Source organism: Macaca mulatta, chromosome 9 (genome assembly GCF_049350105.2).
Source record: "Macaca mulatta isolate MMU2019108-1 chromosome 9, T2T-MMU8v2.0, whole genome shotgun sequence".
Lineage (NCBI taxonomy): Eukaryota > Metazoa > Chordata > Mammalia > Primates > Cercopithecidae > Macaca > Macaca mulatta.
The window spans coordinates 17,400,432-17,421,650 of NC_133414.1; the positions used below are offsets into that span (position 1 = coordinate 17,400,432).

Consider the following 21,219-nt stretch of genomic DNA (forward strand, 5'->3'; position numbering starts at 1 on the left):
AATAAAGGAATAAACGAATGTTGTAGCAGAAGAATGCAGAGTATTGTAGACACAGAAAGGCATGCTCTAGTCTATCATAACAGGTAACTTCCAGGCTCATCTTTAACAGCAATTTGCCAGAGAGGCAAAGGTGAATGAATAAAATTCAGCTACAGAAAATACCTTAATTAAAGAAAAAAGGTTTTCCAAGAGGAGGGAATGTGTATAAATCAGAGACAATTTAACATAGCTAAAGGGTAGCATGGGGGTAGGATGGAGGTGCCAGCAAATGGGCGGCAGGAAAGATGACAAGTGGTTAATATTGCAAAGGGCCAAAGGGCCAAAGAACCAGGACTTAACCAGCAGAGATCTTTCAGTAAAACAGTAGTATCATCTTACTGGGCTTTTTTCTTTTTTTCTTTTTCCTTTTTTAAAGGAACAGAACCAGGAAGAAGTTGTTTCAACATCCCTATAGAGATGCTGCTGACCTAATGAAAGCAACATTAGCGTGGAGAAGAGAAAGTATATTCAAGTAATATTTCTGAGGTAAATATAAGATTTATTTAGTATGTTTAAGTAGGGCAATGGCTTGGTACAAAAGAAATTAGAGCTGTTTATGAAGTTTCTAGCTTGAGACACCAGATGAGAGCAAAGGAGAGGGTGCTATTCCATCCCACCTCCTCTCTTTATCTTCAGTCTCTTCTAGAAAGCATATAAACATTTATCTCACATATTAAAACAAAACCTTAAGATTCCACCAAAAACTCCAACCAGCACTCCATCATTCTTGTCCTCCCAAAGCCCAGCTAGTCATCTATATATACCTTGTCTCAATTTTCTTACCCATTTACTTAACCCTCACTAATCTGGTTTTCAACCCATGAGTGAACCAAACTCATTCTCACCCAAGTTCATCAGTGACCAGTACAGGCTAGTTCCCAAGTCTTATCTTATTTAATCTCCCAAAGAATCAACCTGAAATGCTGACCACAAATCTGAGAAACCTTTGTCCCTTGGCTTTTCATTCCAAGTTTTGCTTTTCTAGTTCTTCTGTCTCCATGATCACTGCTTGTAAGTGCTAATGTTCCCCAGGTCTTGGCTTTAGGATCTATGCTCATTTCATTCTATGCATTCTTCCTGAATAATCTCATCTACTCTCAGAAATTCCATTACTGGTTATAACCACGTAATTCCCAAATACAGCCCAGATTAGAAACTCCAGACACAGACAGAGTCTAAGTCCCTTAACATGGTCCTGTATAATCTGGCTTCTGCCTGCATCTCCCTCTTCACCCTTTGCCATTCTTCCTTTCAGACTCTGGGCACATTGAGTTTCTTTCAGGTCCTGAGATATTTCATTTTCTCTCTCTCTTACCCTTTGTACATGATGTTTCTTCTGCTTGAAACACCTGCTAACCATTTCTCTGGAAAACTCAAACTTATCTTTAGGTTTCACCCTAAGATAAGGTCTTCCTGCTTCAAGGCTTCAAAACATATCTTGAACATGTTCATTTCCATCCCATCTCCAGTTCACCTTATAGTTCAAAGCACTATAATCTTTGACCTTAAATACTGTCAAGAGTTTCCAACCACGTCTCCCTATTCCTTCCTCCCTCCTGTCCAGTCCCCAAGTATTTACCATAGTTGCCAGAAGAATATTTTAGAAATGGAAAACAGATTTTGACACAGCCTGCTTAAAACATTTCAATGGCTTCTCATTGCAATTAAAATAAAACCCAAACTCCTTTTTGTGGTCTGGAAGACACTGTATGATCTATCAATCCAGTTGACTCTGTTTACACTTACAGTCATTATCTGCTGTGACCTTAGGTCCTCAGAACATCCCAGAGACTTTACCTGTAGCCTCGATGCTTACTGTTCTCTCTACATGAAAATGCTCTTTCCTCTACTCTCCATATAGATAAATCCTTATTTGTCAGGTCTCACTTTAGGTGTTAATTCCTCAGAGGGATATTTCCTTACAAACCTATCTAAGTAGTCTCTCCCGTCATCCCCCAGCACAACCAGTACTTATCATAATCTGTAGTTATTGTTTGTTTACCTGTTAATCATCTGCCTTGCCTGACCAGTGTTGTATCTGTGTTACTGATCACTGTTTTCCCACAGTATGTTGTATAGCTATTGCTCAATTAATGCCTGTTGATGTTTTGGCAGGGAAGATAATGGCGGTGTTTGTTTCTAGGAATAACAAGTTCAGTCTCAAAAATGTGAGATAACCATTTGGCAATGTTTAGAAATCGGAGATGTAAGTGTGTAGCTCAGGGCAGGACTGAGGATTAGAGGCAGCAATTTCAATCATCTTAAACATGTCAGTTAAAGTGCATGAGAACCTGTAGAACAAAAATAATGAAGCTGGGAACATTAAAAAGTGAGCAGAGGCTGAGTCGGCAAAGAAGACTGACAAAAATTAGAAGGATAAGAGAGAAGCACATTAACTGAGCTCTTGGAAAGGAAAAATCAGAAGCAAAGAGTAGTCAACTATGACAAACGCTGCTGAATAAAGATATAAATTAAAATACTAGATTAAGCATGTCACTGGGATACTAAAAACATAAATTTACAGCACTGGGAAGAGTAGCCAAATTTTAAAAGTTGAAGTGTAATTCGGATTAGAAAGAGAAATAGTAAAAGCAAACTACAGTTGGCCGTCCATATCCATAGGTTTGGTGACCACAAATTCAACCAAACACAAATGGAAAATATTTGAGGGTGATTAAAAAAAAGGATGGTTGGGTCTGTCTTAAACATTTACAGACTTTTTCATATCATTCCCTAAACAATACAATGTAATAACTATTTACATAGCGTTTACATTGTATTAGGTATTGTAAGTAATCTAGAGATGATTTAAAGCATAGGGGAAGTTGTGTGTAGGTTATATGCAAATACTGCAGAGCGTCTATGGATTTTGGTATCTGCAGGGGGGTCCTTGAACCCACTACCCCTCAGACACCAACAGACAACTATATTCAAGTTTGGCGGAAGGGAAAAAGAATGATAGCTTGAAGGGTAGTTGGATAAAGAATTATTACTTTGTAGGCTGAAAGGCATGACTTAGAAAAGGGAACGAATGATTATATGGAAAAGAGGAAGTTTAAGGTCTCCAAGTCCTGAAAAAGAGCTGAGAAAGACTTTTAAAGGTGGTCCACAGACACCTCTGGAAGTCTTAGAGACCCTTCAGGAGGCCCACTGGAGGTTACAATTATTTAAATGATAAAACTAAGACATGATTTGCCCATTTCACTGTGTTGACATTCACAGTGATGGTACAAAAGCTATGGTGGATTACATTGCCGGTTCCTTAGCACAAATCAACACAGTAACATCAAGCTGTCCTAGTGGTCACTGTCCTAAAAAACACCCCCATACAGAGCCAATTTAAGAACACACTTACTGCTGCAGTCAAAACTACTAATTTTATTACATCTTGATCTTGAATACAGTGTCTTTTAAAAAATATATTCTGTGGAACAAAATGGAAGCTACCCATAAAGCACTTCTGCTACATACTGGGTATGATGCTCAAAAGTTATCTCAAGGAAAAGTATCTGTGTAATTTTTTTTTTAATTGCAAGCTGAACTAGCTACTTTTTTTTTTTTTTTTAAATGGAGTGTTACTTTTACCTAGTATAACTACCAATAAGCTACAATTATTCAGACTTGAGTATCTGGCTGACATTTTCTCAGAAATAAGTGAGTTTGACATTTCAAGGAAAATAGCCAGTGATAAAATTTCCAGCTTTCAAGCAGTAACTTGGAAAACTTGTGTCCACCACTGTGAGTCTGACAGCTTCTCAATGCTTACAGATTGTTCTGATGAGCTCACTGGTAACAGAAACAAACGTGACTTCTAGTGTGGTTATCATGACATACATCAACATTTGGAAGACTGTCAGTACACCAATAATTTCCAAATCACTGATGCATACTGTCACAAATTAATGCACAGGTAAGAGATCCACTTGAACTGCAAGACAGACCAAAAGATTTCAATTTAACAGAGGATGAAAAGTTATGTGATTCAGTTTTAGATTTCGTATTGCAACTAATCTCTACAATACTCTGATGTGTCAAGTTTTGGTGTGGTATTAAAGAAGATTATGTGTAATTATCCAAAAAGGCTACTACCATACTTCTTATACCTTTTCCAATTACATATGTGAGGCCAGATTTTCTGCATCCACTTCAACCAAAACAATATATTGCCACAGACTGGAGAAGCATATGTGGGAATCCAGCTGTCTTCCAATATGATAAACATTAAAGAGATTTGCAAAAATGTAAAACAATGCCAAAGTCTCACTAAGTTTTAACTTTTTCATATTGAAGCCCTCAACAATTTTTAACACTGTAATGGGGACCTGAGTTCCAAAAACTTGAGAGCCACTGGCTTAGGAGAAGAAGTAAATTTTGGAAGACTTTTAAGTTAAACATATGAGGAAAAATGAAAAAGTGAAGAGGTGTTACATATTGAGAGTGAGAGGAATGAGAAAGGTACAGAATTGAGGAAAGTGTTAATTCCGAAAAACATAAGGAAAGAACTAACAGAAGCACCGAGGGCTCAGCTAAGATTTAAGTATTGGTGCTGGACACAATTTTCTCCAGCAATACATAGCAGCCTGGGAGATCAAAAATAGGACAAATGGAGAACTGGAATAGAGAAGATGCATGGAACAAAGTTAATAAGGAAAGTGACAACTAAGGTTTCTGGTTATGTTAAAACAACCAAATTTAAGGTCCAACCGAGGAAGAAGAGACGAAATCTTCACTGTTTGGCCAGCTCTCCTCCTACTGAGAATAAGGAAAGGGCCCCTAGTGTTGTACCCAAGTGCAGAGGTGAAATTAAGATCTGCTAAACTTTTCGTGTATGAAATTAAAGTTTGAATTAGTAATGGATCTTGCCTTCCTTAAAAATTTAAATAACGTAACCCAATTATCCATGGGTGGGGCTTTTAGTTGGAACTGCATTATAGTGAGTTGCTTTTGCACTCTGAATATTAAAAACCCATGGAGAGAATTCTAAGCAGTTATACTTCATGCCAATTTCTGTTTAATTCCAATATACATGTTTCAGTGTGTTAAGTGATAATGGACAAAGGCTATTAGAGCCAAAATGAAATAAAGTCAGCTAAATGAAAATTAAGTATTCTATCCTAAAACAGGACTATGCTAAGGAGACTTCTCTTTCTATAATAAGGTTTTACTTAAGTTTGAATTCCTTAGGACACAGCATTACTTTTCTTGTCAAGAGTTCTCATACTCAATTATTTCCTAGTTTTAGAAGGACTTAACTTACCATAAATGGCTGTTTTTCCTGATTAGGTCTGAAACTATCCATCTTAAAACATCTAATCCTACGTATACAATTTCATATCACATTACACAGTACCAGAGATCACAGAAAAGTCTTTCTCATTTTCACATTTTATAGCTCAGAACCAGGGTAAACCTGAGCCATGAACCTCATCGCAATTTTTCAATTTCTTGTTTTCATATTACTTACTATATATATTTATACACACACATAATGCACACCATTTTGACAACTATAGCTTCTACAATTCTAGTCTTCCATGTAAACAAGGCTATAGAAAGACTTAGTTTGACATCCAGGCTGAGTCAAATATCTCAACTGGACCTTTCATCTTAAAAAATGAGGATAACTACATTTATTATTTGTTATCTTTCAGGGATGTTGCAAAGATTAGGTAAGATTTTCAAAAGCTGTAAAATATAGTATAAATATATTATGACAGACAGACACTTTGAAGTATTTGAATAAAACAAAGTACTAAGGAATTAATTTTGTCGTATATGCTTACCAATTACGAATTACAAAATATTGGCTGTTATGCAAATCATAATTTAGGTATGTTGAAGAAAGGAAAAACCTACATAAGAGAATGTTAAAACCTTCCAAAAACAAAAAAAATATTTGAAACGAGGTGATCCACAGTATTAACTTCACTTCGGAAGAAAAATTAATGATGCTGGTGTATCATTGTATTACTTTGATAGAATAGTAAATCACATTAAAATAAATACCCAAACATGCCTTTAAACCTTAAATTAACCCAAGTGTATTAACTCTTAATATATTTTATATTTATATTTTAATGGATCCTTCATTTTTCCTAAGTTATTTGTTAAATCTCATTTTTTTTTCATATTATGTAACAAAAATTGTGCTACACTGAAAGCCCAAAACTCTAGTTTCAATCAACTACACCTACACGCCCCTCTTCCCCTGGGGAAAGAGAAAAAAAAAAATCCACCCACTGCACTGCTACAAATAGTGAAAATAAATATCTCTCTTTCTGACTAGTCTTTAGGAGAAACAATAAAATAACTGGAAGAAGGAAAATAATTGGAAGAATGAAAAATGGCTTCTAAGAGTTTACACTCTCCATCAGGCGTCAGCAAACTACAACCCTCATCTGCTTTCATGTTTTGGAATGCAGCCACACCCATACTAACTATGGTTGCTTTTGCTGCAATAGCATTGATGAGCTGAGAGGCAATAAAAAGGCCACTCACCCTCTAGAGAAGTTTGCCAAACACTGAGCTAAGCAATCAATGTTGAAAAGAAAATAAATTCCAAATAACTCAAAATGTTTTTATTTATACAAGAAATACTACTTCTGTCAGGTCTAGCTGATTCTTATTTTGGTTCTGTTGGGTTATGGTCAGTCTGCCCGCTTCTTACCATCTCCAGTGCCACTACTCTGGTCCAGGATGGCATCTTTTCTCCCCTGGATTGCTGCAATTGTCTCTTCTCTGATCTTGTCGTCCCAATCCACTACAGTCTATCCTCAAATACACCAGGCAGATCAATCCTTTAAAAGCTTGCCAGGTGGTATCTCTCCTTTGCTCCAAATCTTCCAAGGACCCCCGTTTCATGTACAAGATGAGCGAAAGTCCTTCTAATAGGCTAGAAAGCTTTACATGATTTGGGCCATTTTATTTCTTATATCATCTTTTATTATTCTCCTTTTCCTTTATTCCCTCTCTTGCCACACTAACTTCCTTCTTGTTGCTGGAACAGACCAAGCGTAGTTTGTGTGAAGTGTTTTGTAACTACCATTTGTTCTGCCTGGAGCACTCTTTCTTCTGACTTCTGCATGACTAGCAGAGTGACTCCAAGTGTTTGCTCAAATCTCATCTTAAAATAAGGCCTGCCCAGGACACCCCACCCAGAACTCCATATCTCCTCATCTTCAAACTATTTATTGTACATGTGTAATTTATGCTACATTATGTTTACTGTTTGTCTTCCCTCCCACCCTACTGACTCTCAACTGTAAGAGCTTGGAATACTGGTGTAGTTTGTGGGAAGGGAGAGGATAAATAGTGCTAATGAGCTAAGGAAGTGAAAATTATATGCTATTCTTTAAAAAGTACTATAGGCAATTGAGCAGGAGGGAAGCAGAGAGGAGAATAAATTTTCAAGTTAAAATAAAACCCTGCCAACTTTAAGCCCTTAAATTACATGGCTTATTGCCTTTAAAATTAAAACTGCCCAAAAAAAGAAAAAGAAAAACACCCCACATTTTTTTAAAACGAACAGGATTTGTAGAAGAGAATTATCTAAAAATGTCAAGCCAATTAAAAACAACTATGTGCCACTCCTGCAGCTTATTGTTTTAACAACCATATCAAAAGAATTTAAGTTGGTCAATCAATATAATTTCATAGATGAACTATCTCTAGATATAATTGCATAAATATTCACGCCAAACATCTTACACCTGTATCTTGCTTCCAGAAGACTAATGAGACTGCAGTTGTCAATTGGAGACAGTCACAGACTATGAAATAAAGCCAGAGTTGATGTCACATTAGTAATGCAGCAAAGCAGTGTCTTGTGTCTATTCCCACAATCCCAAAGGACTGCCAAAGCAATATTTAGCAATGGCCTCAAAGAACAAACAAATGAATACAACAGTTAACATACCAAAACCAGTAACAGGACCCCTCTGATTCAGAGGTGATAACTTCAAAAATATATGTTTGGTTGCCTTAAAATCTCAATCAGTGTAAGGCCTTGAAGAGTTACATATTCAAAATATAACTAACTGCACTCTATAAACGAAAAAAGAAAGAAAGAAAGAAATCCTTTATTTTGAAATGGTACTGACGGAACTAATCCTGTTAAAGAATTTCTGCATGATTAAAGGTGGCAGAGCATTCTAATAAGTCATTATAAAGTCCTATTGAGAATAATGATTATCCATCAAATAAACAACTTATTGTAATTGTCGGGAAAAAGCCAAAGAGTGAATGTGGCTTAGTCTACAATTAAAATAACTTAAAATAAATATAAAATTATTTTTAAAAATAATATAAAAAGAGCTACCATATACCGAGTGTTCACTATATGTCAGATAGTGTCCTAAGCGCCTAAATTATTTACATGGCCTTTAATCCTCACAACAACTTTATAAGGTCTATTATCCGTACTTTACAGAGAAGGAAACTGAGGCTTAAATAAGTTAAATTGCATGAACCTGAATCTATTCCAAAGCCTGTGCTCTTAACCATTACTGGAACTGCTGCCCTGAATCTTCCTTGCATTTGCATTACAGTATAAATATAAACAGGGCTGAATATTATCTTATTCTACTCTGTAAAATGTTTTATAAATGTTAATTGATTACAATGGAAGTAAATTTCTTCTTAGTCTTTCACAGTATTTTAGAGCTGTTTACTATTAGAATAAGTAAGTCAAAGCGGGAAGTGTTGAAATAAAATCTCCCTCTAAGGTGCCCAAGATTAGGTAACTGACATAATTCAATGTGGAAAAAAAGAGCCCAGGTCATTACATGTAGGGTTTGGAAACTCAAAGGAAGATAATAAAAACAGAGGTGTATTAGGAATTCAGACCTGGAATCCATTCCCAGTTCTATCAATTTGTGCAAGTTTGGCCCAGTCATTTACCTTCACAACTAATTGTTTTCATCTGCAGAGCAACAGTGAGGGACTAAATATCCCAACTTATAATATATTATAATTGTAATTTTACCAGCTCTTAAAACATATCTGGGAGGGAAGGAGAGATTACGTAAATCTTGAATATTTTTTACAAGACACGCGTTTTGAAATAGGGGTTTATATTTACTCTGCCAAAATTCCCCCCAGTCTATTTAGGGAACAGGTGTTCTCTAAACAGATGTTTTAATAATAATATTGTTTTACATACATAAAGTATTGATCCTTCTGACTCAAGGTTATGCTTTTAACCTCATCATCATCTTTCCTGAGTCACCTTTAGGAATGTGTCAGTTGTTTGCCTATCGAAACTTAAGAATTAGGGATAGTTACCAGTATAAAGCGCCCAGCCTGTTACGGTGCAGGAATTCAATAAATGCTTCTTTTATTTCATTATTGTTTGTACTAAGACTCTTTATATAAGTAAAAATCCTGTCTGGGTTACAAGTATACCGATAGAGGAAGTACTATGATCCATATTCCTTTTTTAACAGTGACAGATAATAAACCATATCCAAAACGGGGATACTTTGGGCCAAGAGTACACTTTTTAGCAAGCAACAGTGTTTACACACAGAGTACCACACCTTACCACATAATGACAATACAAATAAAAAACTGCTTTTTGAATTAGCCACTTGGACTTTCCCGTGGACGTCCCTCCTTCTTACCAAAAATAGACCAACCACCACCAATAGAGAGCTCTGTTAGGGGGTAAAGATGGGGAAGGCCACAGCACCCCCTTGAGAAAGTGGCACCAGGGCACGGGGCGCACCTTCCGTGTCACGCCCTGCAACCCAGCAAGGGGCCACCCCCTCCTCCTCCCCAGCCGAAGCGCAGCCCGGAGGATGGAAGAGGCGCTGCGGGTATTTAGTGGCAGCTGTAACCTTTCTCCTACTCAACCTCTCCCCACCAAGGCAAGGCAGGGCGTGTCTAGAAAGTCCAGCTTCAGCGCTGAGCACCGCGACTGGGACAGAGTGCGGGGCGCGCGAGGGGCTGGAGCGAGAGGCGTCACAGGCGGACTCTCGCAGGGCAAAGGAAGCAGCGGCTGAAAGTGAGAGAGCCCCGCCAGGGTACCTTGCGTCCAGCGGCAGAAAATGGTGTCCGAGAGACCCGGGCTGCTCTTGGTGCCCCACACCAGCTCCATCAGCTCTTTAGTCAGTTCGGACATGATGGGAAACGGGCGGGCGGGTCTTCGCTTTGCGGACTCCTGCCCCGGAACATGGGGAAGGGGCAACTCCAGAGACAGCGGCTGTGGGACGGCGGCGGCAAACGAGTTGGAAGGTGAGGCAGGAAAAAGGAGAAGGGGCTGAGAGCCACTTGCAGAGACCGCGCCTGTCAACCCAGGTCCGCGCAGCAGCGAGTTTTCCGTACCGGAAGTACTGGTGCCACTTCCGACTCCTCTTTAACTCCCGCCCCTTAGAAGCTGAGGGCCCGGAAGTACCCTCCCCGGAAGTGAAATTGGAGGCGGAAACAGCCGCGGAAAGCGGTGGAAGTAGCTTCTCTGCTTTCTGAACCGTCTGCGACCCTTTGGTGGGATGGTAGTTTTTTATTGGGAGGGGGCGTCGGCGTATTTCTAACTTCCAGGAATACCTCCTTCCTCTAGGCACTGCTCTGGGCTCAGCTGGAGGCTCTGAGGCCCAGGCCCTAGGAACTAGAACATATGCCCCTTGCTTGTATTTTACAATATTAATTTTGTAAAACTAGAACTATAAGGAAATGGTTGAGTCACAGTGCGGTACCATCTTTGCCTTGGTAAGGCGCTTCTCATAAGCTGGAGGCTGTCCACCTCTGTACTTCAATAAATCAAAGTCAGACCAACTAGTACCAAAAACCATGGCAAAGAATGTGGCATAATGTGCATTAGAAATGCTTCTACCAGCTGCAACACAGAATTACAAGGTATTTGTAGGGAAACAGATTCAAAGCAACCTGTTTGTAAATGTTACAGCATTTTCATCTCCAGTTTTTGAGACTGCAGAGTGTGTGGGCAACACCTGGACTAAAGTTTAGGTTTTACTAATTAACTAGCAGTTAAATTGAGTTCATGTGAAAACTTATGTTTGTGCTGCTTTAAAAAAGAGGGCTTGTATTGCCCAAGCTTTAAGTTTAAAACGAAAGGGCAAAATCTGATTTTAAAAAATATATATATGCTTTTATTTTGGTTCTGTAAGGTTTTTGTACTCCTTGGAAACCATATTACTTTGGGATGCAGTAATGCATAGTTAAGAGGCCAAGCTGTGGGTCATACTGCCCTACATTCCTACCTTTTGTGCTTACTAGCAAGTTACCTACTCTCTACCTAGGCTTTTTTCTTTCTAAAAGGGAGATTGCATACATTTCATATATTGTAAGGAATAAATGGAAAAAGTAACACATGCAGAGGATTTGGTGTACTTCCTAGCACATGGAAGGCATTTATGCAACAGTGGATTTTTTTTTTTACCTGGAGAAGCCATTTTGTGGGAATTTGATGCAACAGTAGTTCTGACTTTTTTACTCATACATTCTAGCCAATTGTATTTTAGTATAATACGTTATGTTCTCTAATTCCAAAAACATGCAGTTTCATTGTAGAATACCCTTGTATTTGGCTAATTAAACCATTTGGCTAATTTAAAATCTTTTAGATTGCAAATAAGGTTTTGTTAATTTATACTTTATTTCTAGCTATTTTTTTTTTGCTATTTGTACATTATTTCTAATTTTATTTTAATTAATTTTATTTGTTCAGTACTCTTTACTGTAATCAGGGGGACTTGCCCAAAGTGCCTGTACTAGAGCCATAGCGTTCCTCTTGATCTTTATTCCCTTTAGAATATTCCTTGCCTTATTTTTGCAAATCAGATCTTACCTATCCTTCGTGTCATAGTGTGCATGCCACTTTTTAATAAAGCTTTCTCCAATCATTACAATTGAAAGTAATAATTATAATTTCTGAAGCTTCATAGTACCTTATCTGTAACTTGCTTATGACAGTTCCTATCATCATTGTATTTGCAAAGAATTATTTGTTTTTCTCTTGGGATATAAATTTGTGGAAGCAAAGAGCTGTCCATAATCCTAGCAAGGGGCCTTGAACATCACTGGATCTCGATAATTGTGATTCAAAGGAACAAAACTTGCCTTTACTGGAAATTAAGAATTCATTGTCTCTCAGCAAGTGAGAGATCGGGGAAGTAGTACTGACTGCTCCAGTTAAATATCTTATATTTGCATGCTGATTACAATTTACGTAATTCTTCCACTTCCTGAGAGACACAGAAGAGTCTATGTACATAGAGCTCATAACTGGCAGACTTCTAAATTCAGAGGTGTTTCCACATTTGACTTTCTCCATTAATGTATGGAAATATTAATGGTATAGTATATATAACACCACATTTGTTTCTGTTCCATTAATATACAGATAGTAGTTATAAGTTTGATTAGTTATGAAAAAACAAAAAATTGTATTTTCAAAATGTATTTTTTTAAATGAGAAGTTTTTTGATCTATGATTTTTCTTAGTTTCCAGCTACAATCATGCTAGTAAAATTTTGGATAGACATTTATAGGAATGTCCTTTCCACTTTCACATTATAATGCTTTTTTTTTTTTTTTTTTTCTTTTGGAGGCAGAGTTTCGCTCTTTTGCCCAGGCTGGAGTGCAGTGGCACCATCTCGGCTCACTGCAACCTCCGCCTTCCGATTTCAAGTGATTCTCCTGCCTCAGCCTCCCGAGCAGCTGGGATTACAGGCACCCACCACCATGCTGGCTAATTTTTGTATTTTTAGTGAGATGGGGTTTCACCATGTTGGCCAGGCTGGTCTTCACTCCTGATCTCAGCCTTGCAAAGTGCTGGGATTACAGGGGTAAGCCACTGCACCCGGCCCACATTGTAATTTTTATTTGAAATCTTTTAAATTTTTTAATTAGCAGTACATATCTTTAACAAGGAATATTTTACTGTTAATTTATTGCTTAATTATTCATTAGATATAACATTTAAATATAAATTAATATTCATTAAAATTGTTCTTATTCAATAATTATCTATAAAATAAATATTTAAATGAATCACGTTTTGCATCTATACCTGGTGCTGGATGAAAATGCCTTTCTCTTGTTTTAATGACTTGGAAAATTATGTAAATGTTCTTTGATGTATTTGTAACACTTCATATTTTAGCATATTTTTCTCAGGACTGTCTATGGTTTTGATTAAACTTGTATCACTGAGGTGTATATAGGTTGTATTAATAATCTTTCACTTCCTATTTATATGTAAGTTTTATTAATAATACTTCTGTTTCTTTCAAATTCAAGTCAGGGTGCTTCCATAAAACTGGGCTGAGATTTCCATTATAATGAATTCTTTTTATCCATCTTTACTATTTCAGGCAACAAAATTAATTACTCAGCATTAAACTCTAAGTCTCTGTTTAATTATTTTCCTGTCTTTTCTCAAAGTTTTTTGCCAAATAAAAGCACAACAGCTTTATTACCTAGTTCCTAGCAACTAATATGAAAAGTACAATTCTCCAGTTGGAAACCCTGGACTCCTAATTTAGTGTATTTACATTACTCCTTATCTAGAATAAATCAAATCTTTCAAAAACTCACCCTGTAATAAGATTAATAACTTTTAGGTGGGTCATTAAAACAACCCCATAATCATTTATTAATAAAACTTTTTCATTTGTATGTCCTCTGCCTTCCAATAGCAGCATAAATCTAGCAAAGCAAATGAAACTACTTCCTTCTGCATCATCCTAACCTTATCTCAGCAGGATAATACTTGTCCAGTTGAGCATACAAGTCCCTTTCAAACTCACCAACATCATATTCAAGGGTAGCGTAGTGCATCACTCCCCAGTGTGTCTCCTACCGACATTAATACATGGTGGCAAAGGGGATCTGTCATTAAATGCTGGGTCAAGTAAACTTAAACAAGCCTTGCAACTCTCCAAGAGTGGGGATCGTGTTTAATGTTAAAAGACATTTGAATCATTTCATTCACTGAACTTCTTAGATTGTTTATGTTCTGCAAAATACTGTTAGGGAATCATGGGTCTAATGACATAGTCTCTTGAAATGGAATTAGAAAATCTGAACGTTAGTCCCTATATGGGCAGTAAGTGTGATGTTCGGTGGATCATTTAACTAACTGTACCTTGCTTTCTTCATCTGTAAAATAAGAGAAGTAAATTTAGATTATCTCTTAAGGTCGTATTTGCTGCAGGTCCTGTTCACTTCTGTGATTCTGAAAAGTGGCTGTCTTTAATTTGAAATGTATGGGAATAATGGGGAGAAAAAGAATATTGAAAACGTATATGGAGTAGACAAATAATTATGGCATTCTTTACTAAGACATAGAATAAAAGAGGTTATTTGCCATTTTAGCACTTGTGTTAACATGAAATGAAAAGATAAAATTCCAACTTGTACATTAACACAAGACTGTATAAAGTAAGCATATAATATTTACACACTTGGATGTGTCATAGGTACCTCAAACTCAATATGTGCCAAATTAAACATGACTCTTCCCACAAACCCTGCTTTACTCTCCATGTTTCATATATCCGTGAATGGTGCCAAGATCTACAAAAAGCTCATTCCTTAATGTTCTCAATTGTGATAGAATGAATAAACACCCTCTTTGAGGTTCAGTTACCACATTCATAAAGGGGACTTACTAATAATTGCATCTTACAACGATTGTGATATTTAATAGGGAACATTAGGCACGAAAGAAATACGAGCATTGAAAAATACTATTCCTGTGTTAGCTTTATTAATGATTTAGGCAAAACATTATAAAGGAGCAAAGATAGCATATGAATTATTTCTGCATTGAAGTGGGGAAAACCCAGAGAAGTTTGAGCTGGATAGAATCTTGACTAGAGAAGAAAGGGAGGATGCGCATTTTATGCTTGAAATACTCTGGTGGCAGAATCTTAGCATTTGTGTTAGTGAAGAGAGATAAGTCAGGAATATCAGGCTATGGAGGGTGTGATGGACAGAATTCTGTCCCTCCGAAATCCATATATTGGAGCCCTAACCCCTAATTAAACTGTGTTTGGAGATAGAGGCTTTAAGAAGGTAGTTAAGATGAAATGAGGTCCTAAGAGTGGGATTCTAATCCAATAGGACTGATTTCCTTCAAAGAGGAGAAAGAGATACCAGAGCATGATGTCTCCCTCTATATAGAAAAGGCCATGTAATGACACAGTGAGAAGGTGGCCATCTACAAGCCGGGAAGAGAGGCCTCGCTAGAAACCAACCCTCTCAACATCTTAATTTTGGACCTCTAGACTCTGGAACTGTGAGAAAATAAATTTACACTGTTTAAGCCACCCAGTCTGTGCTATTTTGTTATGGCAGGCCAAGCAAACTAATACAGTCTGTTAAAAATATTAAATGTTAAATACAGGCATGCCTCAGAGATATTGCAGATTGAGTTTCAGATCATCACAATAAAGTGAATATTGCAATAAAGCCAGTCACACAAATGCTGTAGTTTCCTAGTGCATATAAAAGTTATGTTTACACTATACTGTAGTCTATTAAATGTGCACTAGCATTATGTCTAATAAAGACAATGGACATATATACCTTAATTTAAAAAATACTCAATTGCTAAAAAATGCTGATGACCATTTGAGCCTTCAGTAAGTTGCAATCTTTTTGCTAGTGGAGGGTCTTGCCTCCATGTTGGTGGCTGCTGATTGGCTTCTTACAAAATTGGAGTCAATCCTCTCCAACCCAGCTGCTGCTTTATCAGCTAAGTTTATGGAATATTCTAAATCCTTTATTGTCATTTCAACAGTGTTCATAGCATCTTCACCAGGAGTAGATTCCATCTTAAGAAACCGCTTTCTTTGCTTATCCATAAGAAGCAACTCCTTATCCATTAAAATTTGATCGTGACATTATAGCAATTCAGTCATACCTTCAGCCTCCACTTCTAATTCCCATTTTCTTGCTATTGCCAACACATCTGCAGTTACTTCCTCCACTGAAGTCTTGCTTCCTTCAAAGTCATCTATAAAAGCTAGAATCAATTTCTTCCAAACTCCTGTTCCTGTTGATATGTTGATATCCTTCCATGAATCACAAATGTTCTTAATGCCAGCATCCAAGGTGGCAACCAGTGACCATGCCTCTTGATAGTCATATCCTTGGGTAGTTCCTTTCCACATTGAAAAGACCCCAACTGCCTGACCAATTGGATATTGTGAAAGTAACGGGATGTGATTTTCAAAGGCATTGCAGTTTCTACCTGGTCTTGTGTCTCTGTTTCTTTGAGGGAAGCCAGCTGCCATGTTGTGAGGGTACTCAAGTTGTCTATGGACAGGCACACATAAAGAGAAACTGAAGCTAGATGTTCCCATCCCCAGTCTCTAAGATCCCCATTGGTTATTATTAGGACCTTCACCAAGACAAAGCAAATTCAGCTTTTTCTGAAATTTTCCTACTCTCAAAAAATAAATTATGTCTTGGCCTTCAGCTTTGTTTGTTTCGGCCACTGCAGGAAGTAAGTTTTGTTTGGTTTAGTGTGTTTGCTTTAAATGCTGCCAGGGACCATTTTTGACTCTCATGTTTCATCTTAGGTTGCTGATTAATAAATACAAGCCTGTCATTTTCTTTCTTTATCGTTTCAATGGTACTTAAAAAGCAGACAGTCTTTGTAATTCAATATCAGTTAGTGATTAGCCACGGATTGTCCCTGTGGCTCTAGTTTGGTCAAGGATAATTACAAATTGTAGAAAGAGACAGTTATAAACTTTTAACTGCCAAGAATTTACAGTAGCTGGGGGATGGATATACCGACTGGTTCAATGAAAGGAATTTAGGTGGAAACTCACGCATCCATATGCATACTGAAAATCGAAAAGTCTTAAGCAACAACATATTTAATGAAGAAAAATTTCTCTTTTAGATTGGCAACAATATAAGGCATTCTACAACCGTCACTTCTATTCAATATAATAAAGGAAGGCCAGAAGAAGAAATAAAAAGACTAATAGAAATAAAGCTTCATGATTCATAGCCTGTCTCATGTTCAATTTTGTAATTAGCATTTTTCTGGACTTCTATAGCACACTCTGCCCTTAATCCTTAAGACCTTTCTCTCGAACTGTTACTTTTTTGCATGTCTCTGACTCCCTCACAGCAATGATCAAATCCCCTCTGGATGAATTGAGACTCCAATAAAAACATATCAAATCCAGCAGCTTAACTTTTGCCAATATGGCAAAATATTCATGAGGGATACATTCCAAAACCCCCAGTGGATACCCGAAACTGCAGATAGTACTTCATGATAAAAATACTATGTTTTTTCATATACATACAAACCGATGATAAACCTTAATTTATAAATCTGGTATAGTAAGAGATGAACAAAAATAACTAATAATAAAATAGAACAATTATAACGATATACTGTAGTAAAAGTTATGTAAATGTGGTCTCTTTCTTTCTCCTTCCCAAAATATCTTACTGTATTATACTCAACCTTCTTGACCATGGGTAACAAATATGGAAAGAGAGACTGTGGCTAAGGCAGGGGATTATGGTACAATACTGAACCCCTCTTCCATAGTCTGGAAGAAGAATGACAATTTCTGTTGGGGAAAACTCAGAAACTGAATGGATTTGGATGCCCAGAAAAGAACGTCTGGCAGTTTTGAACTAAGTCAGCAATAGTAAAACAAAATGGATTCTATGAGTTGAGACTGCTTTTAATTTTATCCCAGACTCTCTCCCAATTTTCTTGGTTCTCTTAGAAGGTGTCCAAATTGGCTTGGCTAAAAATCGATATTGGAATGTTGCATATAAAACCCGGGGAGGAAAAGGCATATGATCATTAACAAACTCCCTGGTTGAATTCATGTCATGATCACCAGCATGGCTTCTGTCCAGGCAGAAGGTCATGCTTGCTGAAGAATGAATGACCTCTGCCCCTGGGCATCGTGTCACACATTCTGTGGCTTTGGGAAGCAGCCTTAGGCAGGATTGGAGCCTAGATGGACAGACAGAGGTCTTTTTTACCTTCAAAAGTAAACAACAGTAGAACCCCCAAGGCTGCTTCTACATTCTTTGGTTTATATTTTTGAAATGTGTTATTAAAAATGTCAAATATATGAAAAAATGGAGAGAAAGGGATAAAAAACACCTGTCACACCTAGATTTAATAATTAAATCATTTGTTTCATCTATTTTTGGTAAATTTTAAAATAACTGATTATAGATGTCATAACAATGTTTCCCTAGTTATTCCAGAATGCATCTCTAAGAATTAAAACTTTCCCACAAAACCACATTATCACGTCCAACAAAATTAATAATTTCCTAAAATAATTTATTATCAGTCTTTATCTGCATGTCTCCATTAAGTTTTACAATACCTTTTAGAGCTAGTTTTGACAGTCCACGATACAATCAATGACAACATATGGCATTTCTCTAAAGAATATTTTAACGTAGAACATTCCTCTTCCCCTGTTTTTTCATGACCATTTGTTGAAGAGACTGCATCAATTTTCCTTTAGAACATTTGATTCTGATTGTTTCCTTCTCTGATTGTTTCCTTGTAGGAATGTTTCATTTGTACCTTGCTTAGGTTTTGGAATTTCCTGTAAATCAGAAGTTTAGATGGAAAGATTTGATTCAATTTAATTTGAGCACATTAATTAGATGGCAAAACAATTCGCAAGAATATCTTAAGAATGTTATGTTTTTCTTATTGCATCACACCAAAACTGGTCGGTCATCTAATTACTAGTGTTGCTAATATTGATTATTCATGCAAGGTGTCCCCATGCAAATAACCTGTGGGCTCCACCTTAGCTCTGTGTCATTTCAATTCTCTGTTAGCCTTTTATTTAATGGTTTAGCAGCCACTAAAAATTCTTGACTGAATCAATTATTCCATTGAGAGTTGCAAAATGATCACCTTCTGTTTTTTGGTGGTTGTTTTTCTCACTTGTTGGGTTGGATGATTGATTCATTATTTTTCAACCTTCCTACTGCATTCTAATATAATATTTAGTGCTATAAAGTTACAATCTAAATCTCACACAAATGTTGATATATAATATAATTATCATTCAGTTCAAATGTTTTATGATTCCCTTTTTTTCCTTAACCCATTTGTTATTTACAAGTAGGTTTTAAACCTTCAGACATCTCTTAGAGTTATCTATTTATTATTGTTTTAATTATATTTTGTTCAGAGGACAATTGTTTTTATAATCCTGATACTTTGGTATTCGGTGAAAGTTGCTTTTAGGCTTAGTTCATAGTCATTTTTAAAAAAGGTTTCATGCATAATTGAGAAGAATATCAGCTCTCTCTGATTTTTTGGTATAGGGTTTTATGTATTGCTAACAGTTTAAGAGATTAATTCATTGTTTTATACATCCATAGCCTTAAAAAATGTTTAAATCTAGTTAATCAATCATTTAGAAAGGAGACTGTTAAATCTCCCACTGTGGAGGTGGATTTGTCAATATTTTTCTTGCTGTTGTATCGAGCATTGCTTTATATATTGCTATATTATATATCTGATACCCACACATTTAGAGTTGTTATACCTAACAAATAATTCATTTAATCTGTAAGATCATATTAGAATAAATAATGGCAGTGTCCAATATTTAGTTCCCCTTTGTGTAATCTCTATAATTAGTCTTCATATGTATTATGTTTTTATAGTCAAGGTTTGTTCAGGTTTACTGTCCTACTTGTCACTTTCTTTGCTTACCTTTCCTTCTTTTTGGATTTAATTTCCCATTTCTTAAAGCATATAGTTTTTGAATTCTTCCAATGAGAAATTTTATTGTCACTAAACATTGGTTTGTAAAGAGGGTGCTTATTTTTGTCATTCTTTTTTTTTTTTTTTTTTTTTTTGAGACGGTGTCTCACTTTGTAGCCCAGGCTGGAGTGCAGTGGCACCACCTTGGCTAACGGGAGCCTTGAACTCCCAGGCTCAAGTGATCCTCCTACCTCAGCCTCCAGTGTAATTGGAACTACAGGCACATGCCACCATGCCTGGCTAATTTTTTGGAGGGCTGGGATTACAGGCGTGTACCCCCACACATGACCCATTTTGTCATTATTCTTATGTGTTAATTTAGGTGGGATAAAATTCCAAGGTCTAAACTCTTACTAGCCATGTACCTTTGAGAATGTTGCTCTACCTAACTCTTCCTCAGTTTTCTCACCAGTAAAATGAAAATTAGAGTATGCCCACCACTGGGTTTGCGCCTGTGGTCCTAGCTACTCAGGAGGCAGAGGTGGAGGGTGGATTTTATGTATTTTATTTTTATTTATCAAACATTTGCATAGCATTTACTATGAGCCAGCCCTGTTGAAGAGTTACAAATGTTAACTCATTTAACTGACATAAGGTAGGTTTTTTTTTTTTTTTTTTTTAGGGATGAGACTTTGTCTCTATTATTATGATTAAATTAAAAATAAAATAAACTGTTTTTGGAAATATGCTGGTCTAGATAAATAACCAGTAAGCACATTTTAAAATTACTTGTATAACATGGCAAACATACTGTCAAAAACTTATACTTGTAAGAATGTAACAGGTATCCCCATAGGCAAAATCTGAAGCAGAACCCGGAAAATCAGAGCAATAAACCAAAGAACTCATTATTTCTCAGCTGCACTGGAGGAAAGTACACATGCTTTGTGGAGTGGGAATTAGTTTCCAAGTTGTTTGGTTTTAAGGGCTAAAGCCAGAAGATAATGACTTGAACTTGTGTGATTTTACCAGTTGAAACTGAGCCAGTCAAATGGCTGTACCATTAGTGAAAGTGTGGAATAGGAAAAAATTCCTCGTCTCTAATAAATTACAAATAAAATACATGAAATAAATGAATAAGGTGTGAGTTGCTTTCTGTCATTCCTTAAAAGATAACATTCTACAGTTGTCTGCCGTTTATTATTACTTTTGAAAGGTTGGTGGTTTATCTAATTGTCATTCCTTTTTAGGAAACCTGTCTTGTTTCTCTTTTTGCATTTGGGATTACTCCCTCATCCTTAAGTTTCTGCTATTCCACTGGATTACCTAGGTATTTCACTTCTATTTATACTGCTTGGGAGTGTTATATATCGTCAATTGAGGAATTTGTGTCTTTCATCATTTTGGAGAACATTTCAACCATTTCGTTTTTAATATTTTCTCTCCATTATTTCATTTCTTGTTCATCTCTGGAAATCTGAATA

At 36.6% G+C, this 21,219-nt stretch overlaps 1 protein-coding gene and 1 long non-coding RNA gene across 11 annotated transcripts in view; one reads left to right on the forward strand and one right to left on the reverse strand.

Annotated features, from left to right (window-relative positions):
• MINDY3 (MINDY lysine 48 deubiquitinase 3) overlaps positions 1-10,389 on the reverse strand; it is an 81,177-nt gene extending 70,788 nt beyond the window's left edge. For 9 of the 10 annotated variants that reach the window (XR_013397680.1, XR_003732775.2, XR_013397681.1 and 6 more), the window contains exon 1: positions 10,066-10,381. Coding sequence is in view for 3 of the 10 variants with exons in the window: in XM_077945053.1 (XP_077801179.1) it covers positions 10,066-10,159 (94 nt within the window). In the remaining 7 variants the exon portion in view is untranslated. 10 annotated transcript variants of the gene reach the window in all.
• The window catches only part of LOC144331081 (uncharacterized), an 88,659-nt gene that overhangs the window by 27,152 nt on the left and 40,288 nt on the right, over positions 1-21,219 (forward strand). Inside the window, exon 2 of the long non-coding RNA XR_013397937.1 lies at positions 416-525. This is a non-coding gene — a long non-coding RNA (uncharacterized LOC144331081). The remainder of the gene's footprint in view (positions 1-415; positions 526-21,219) is intronic.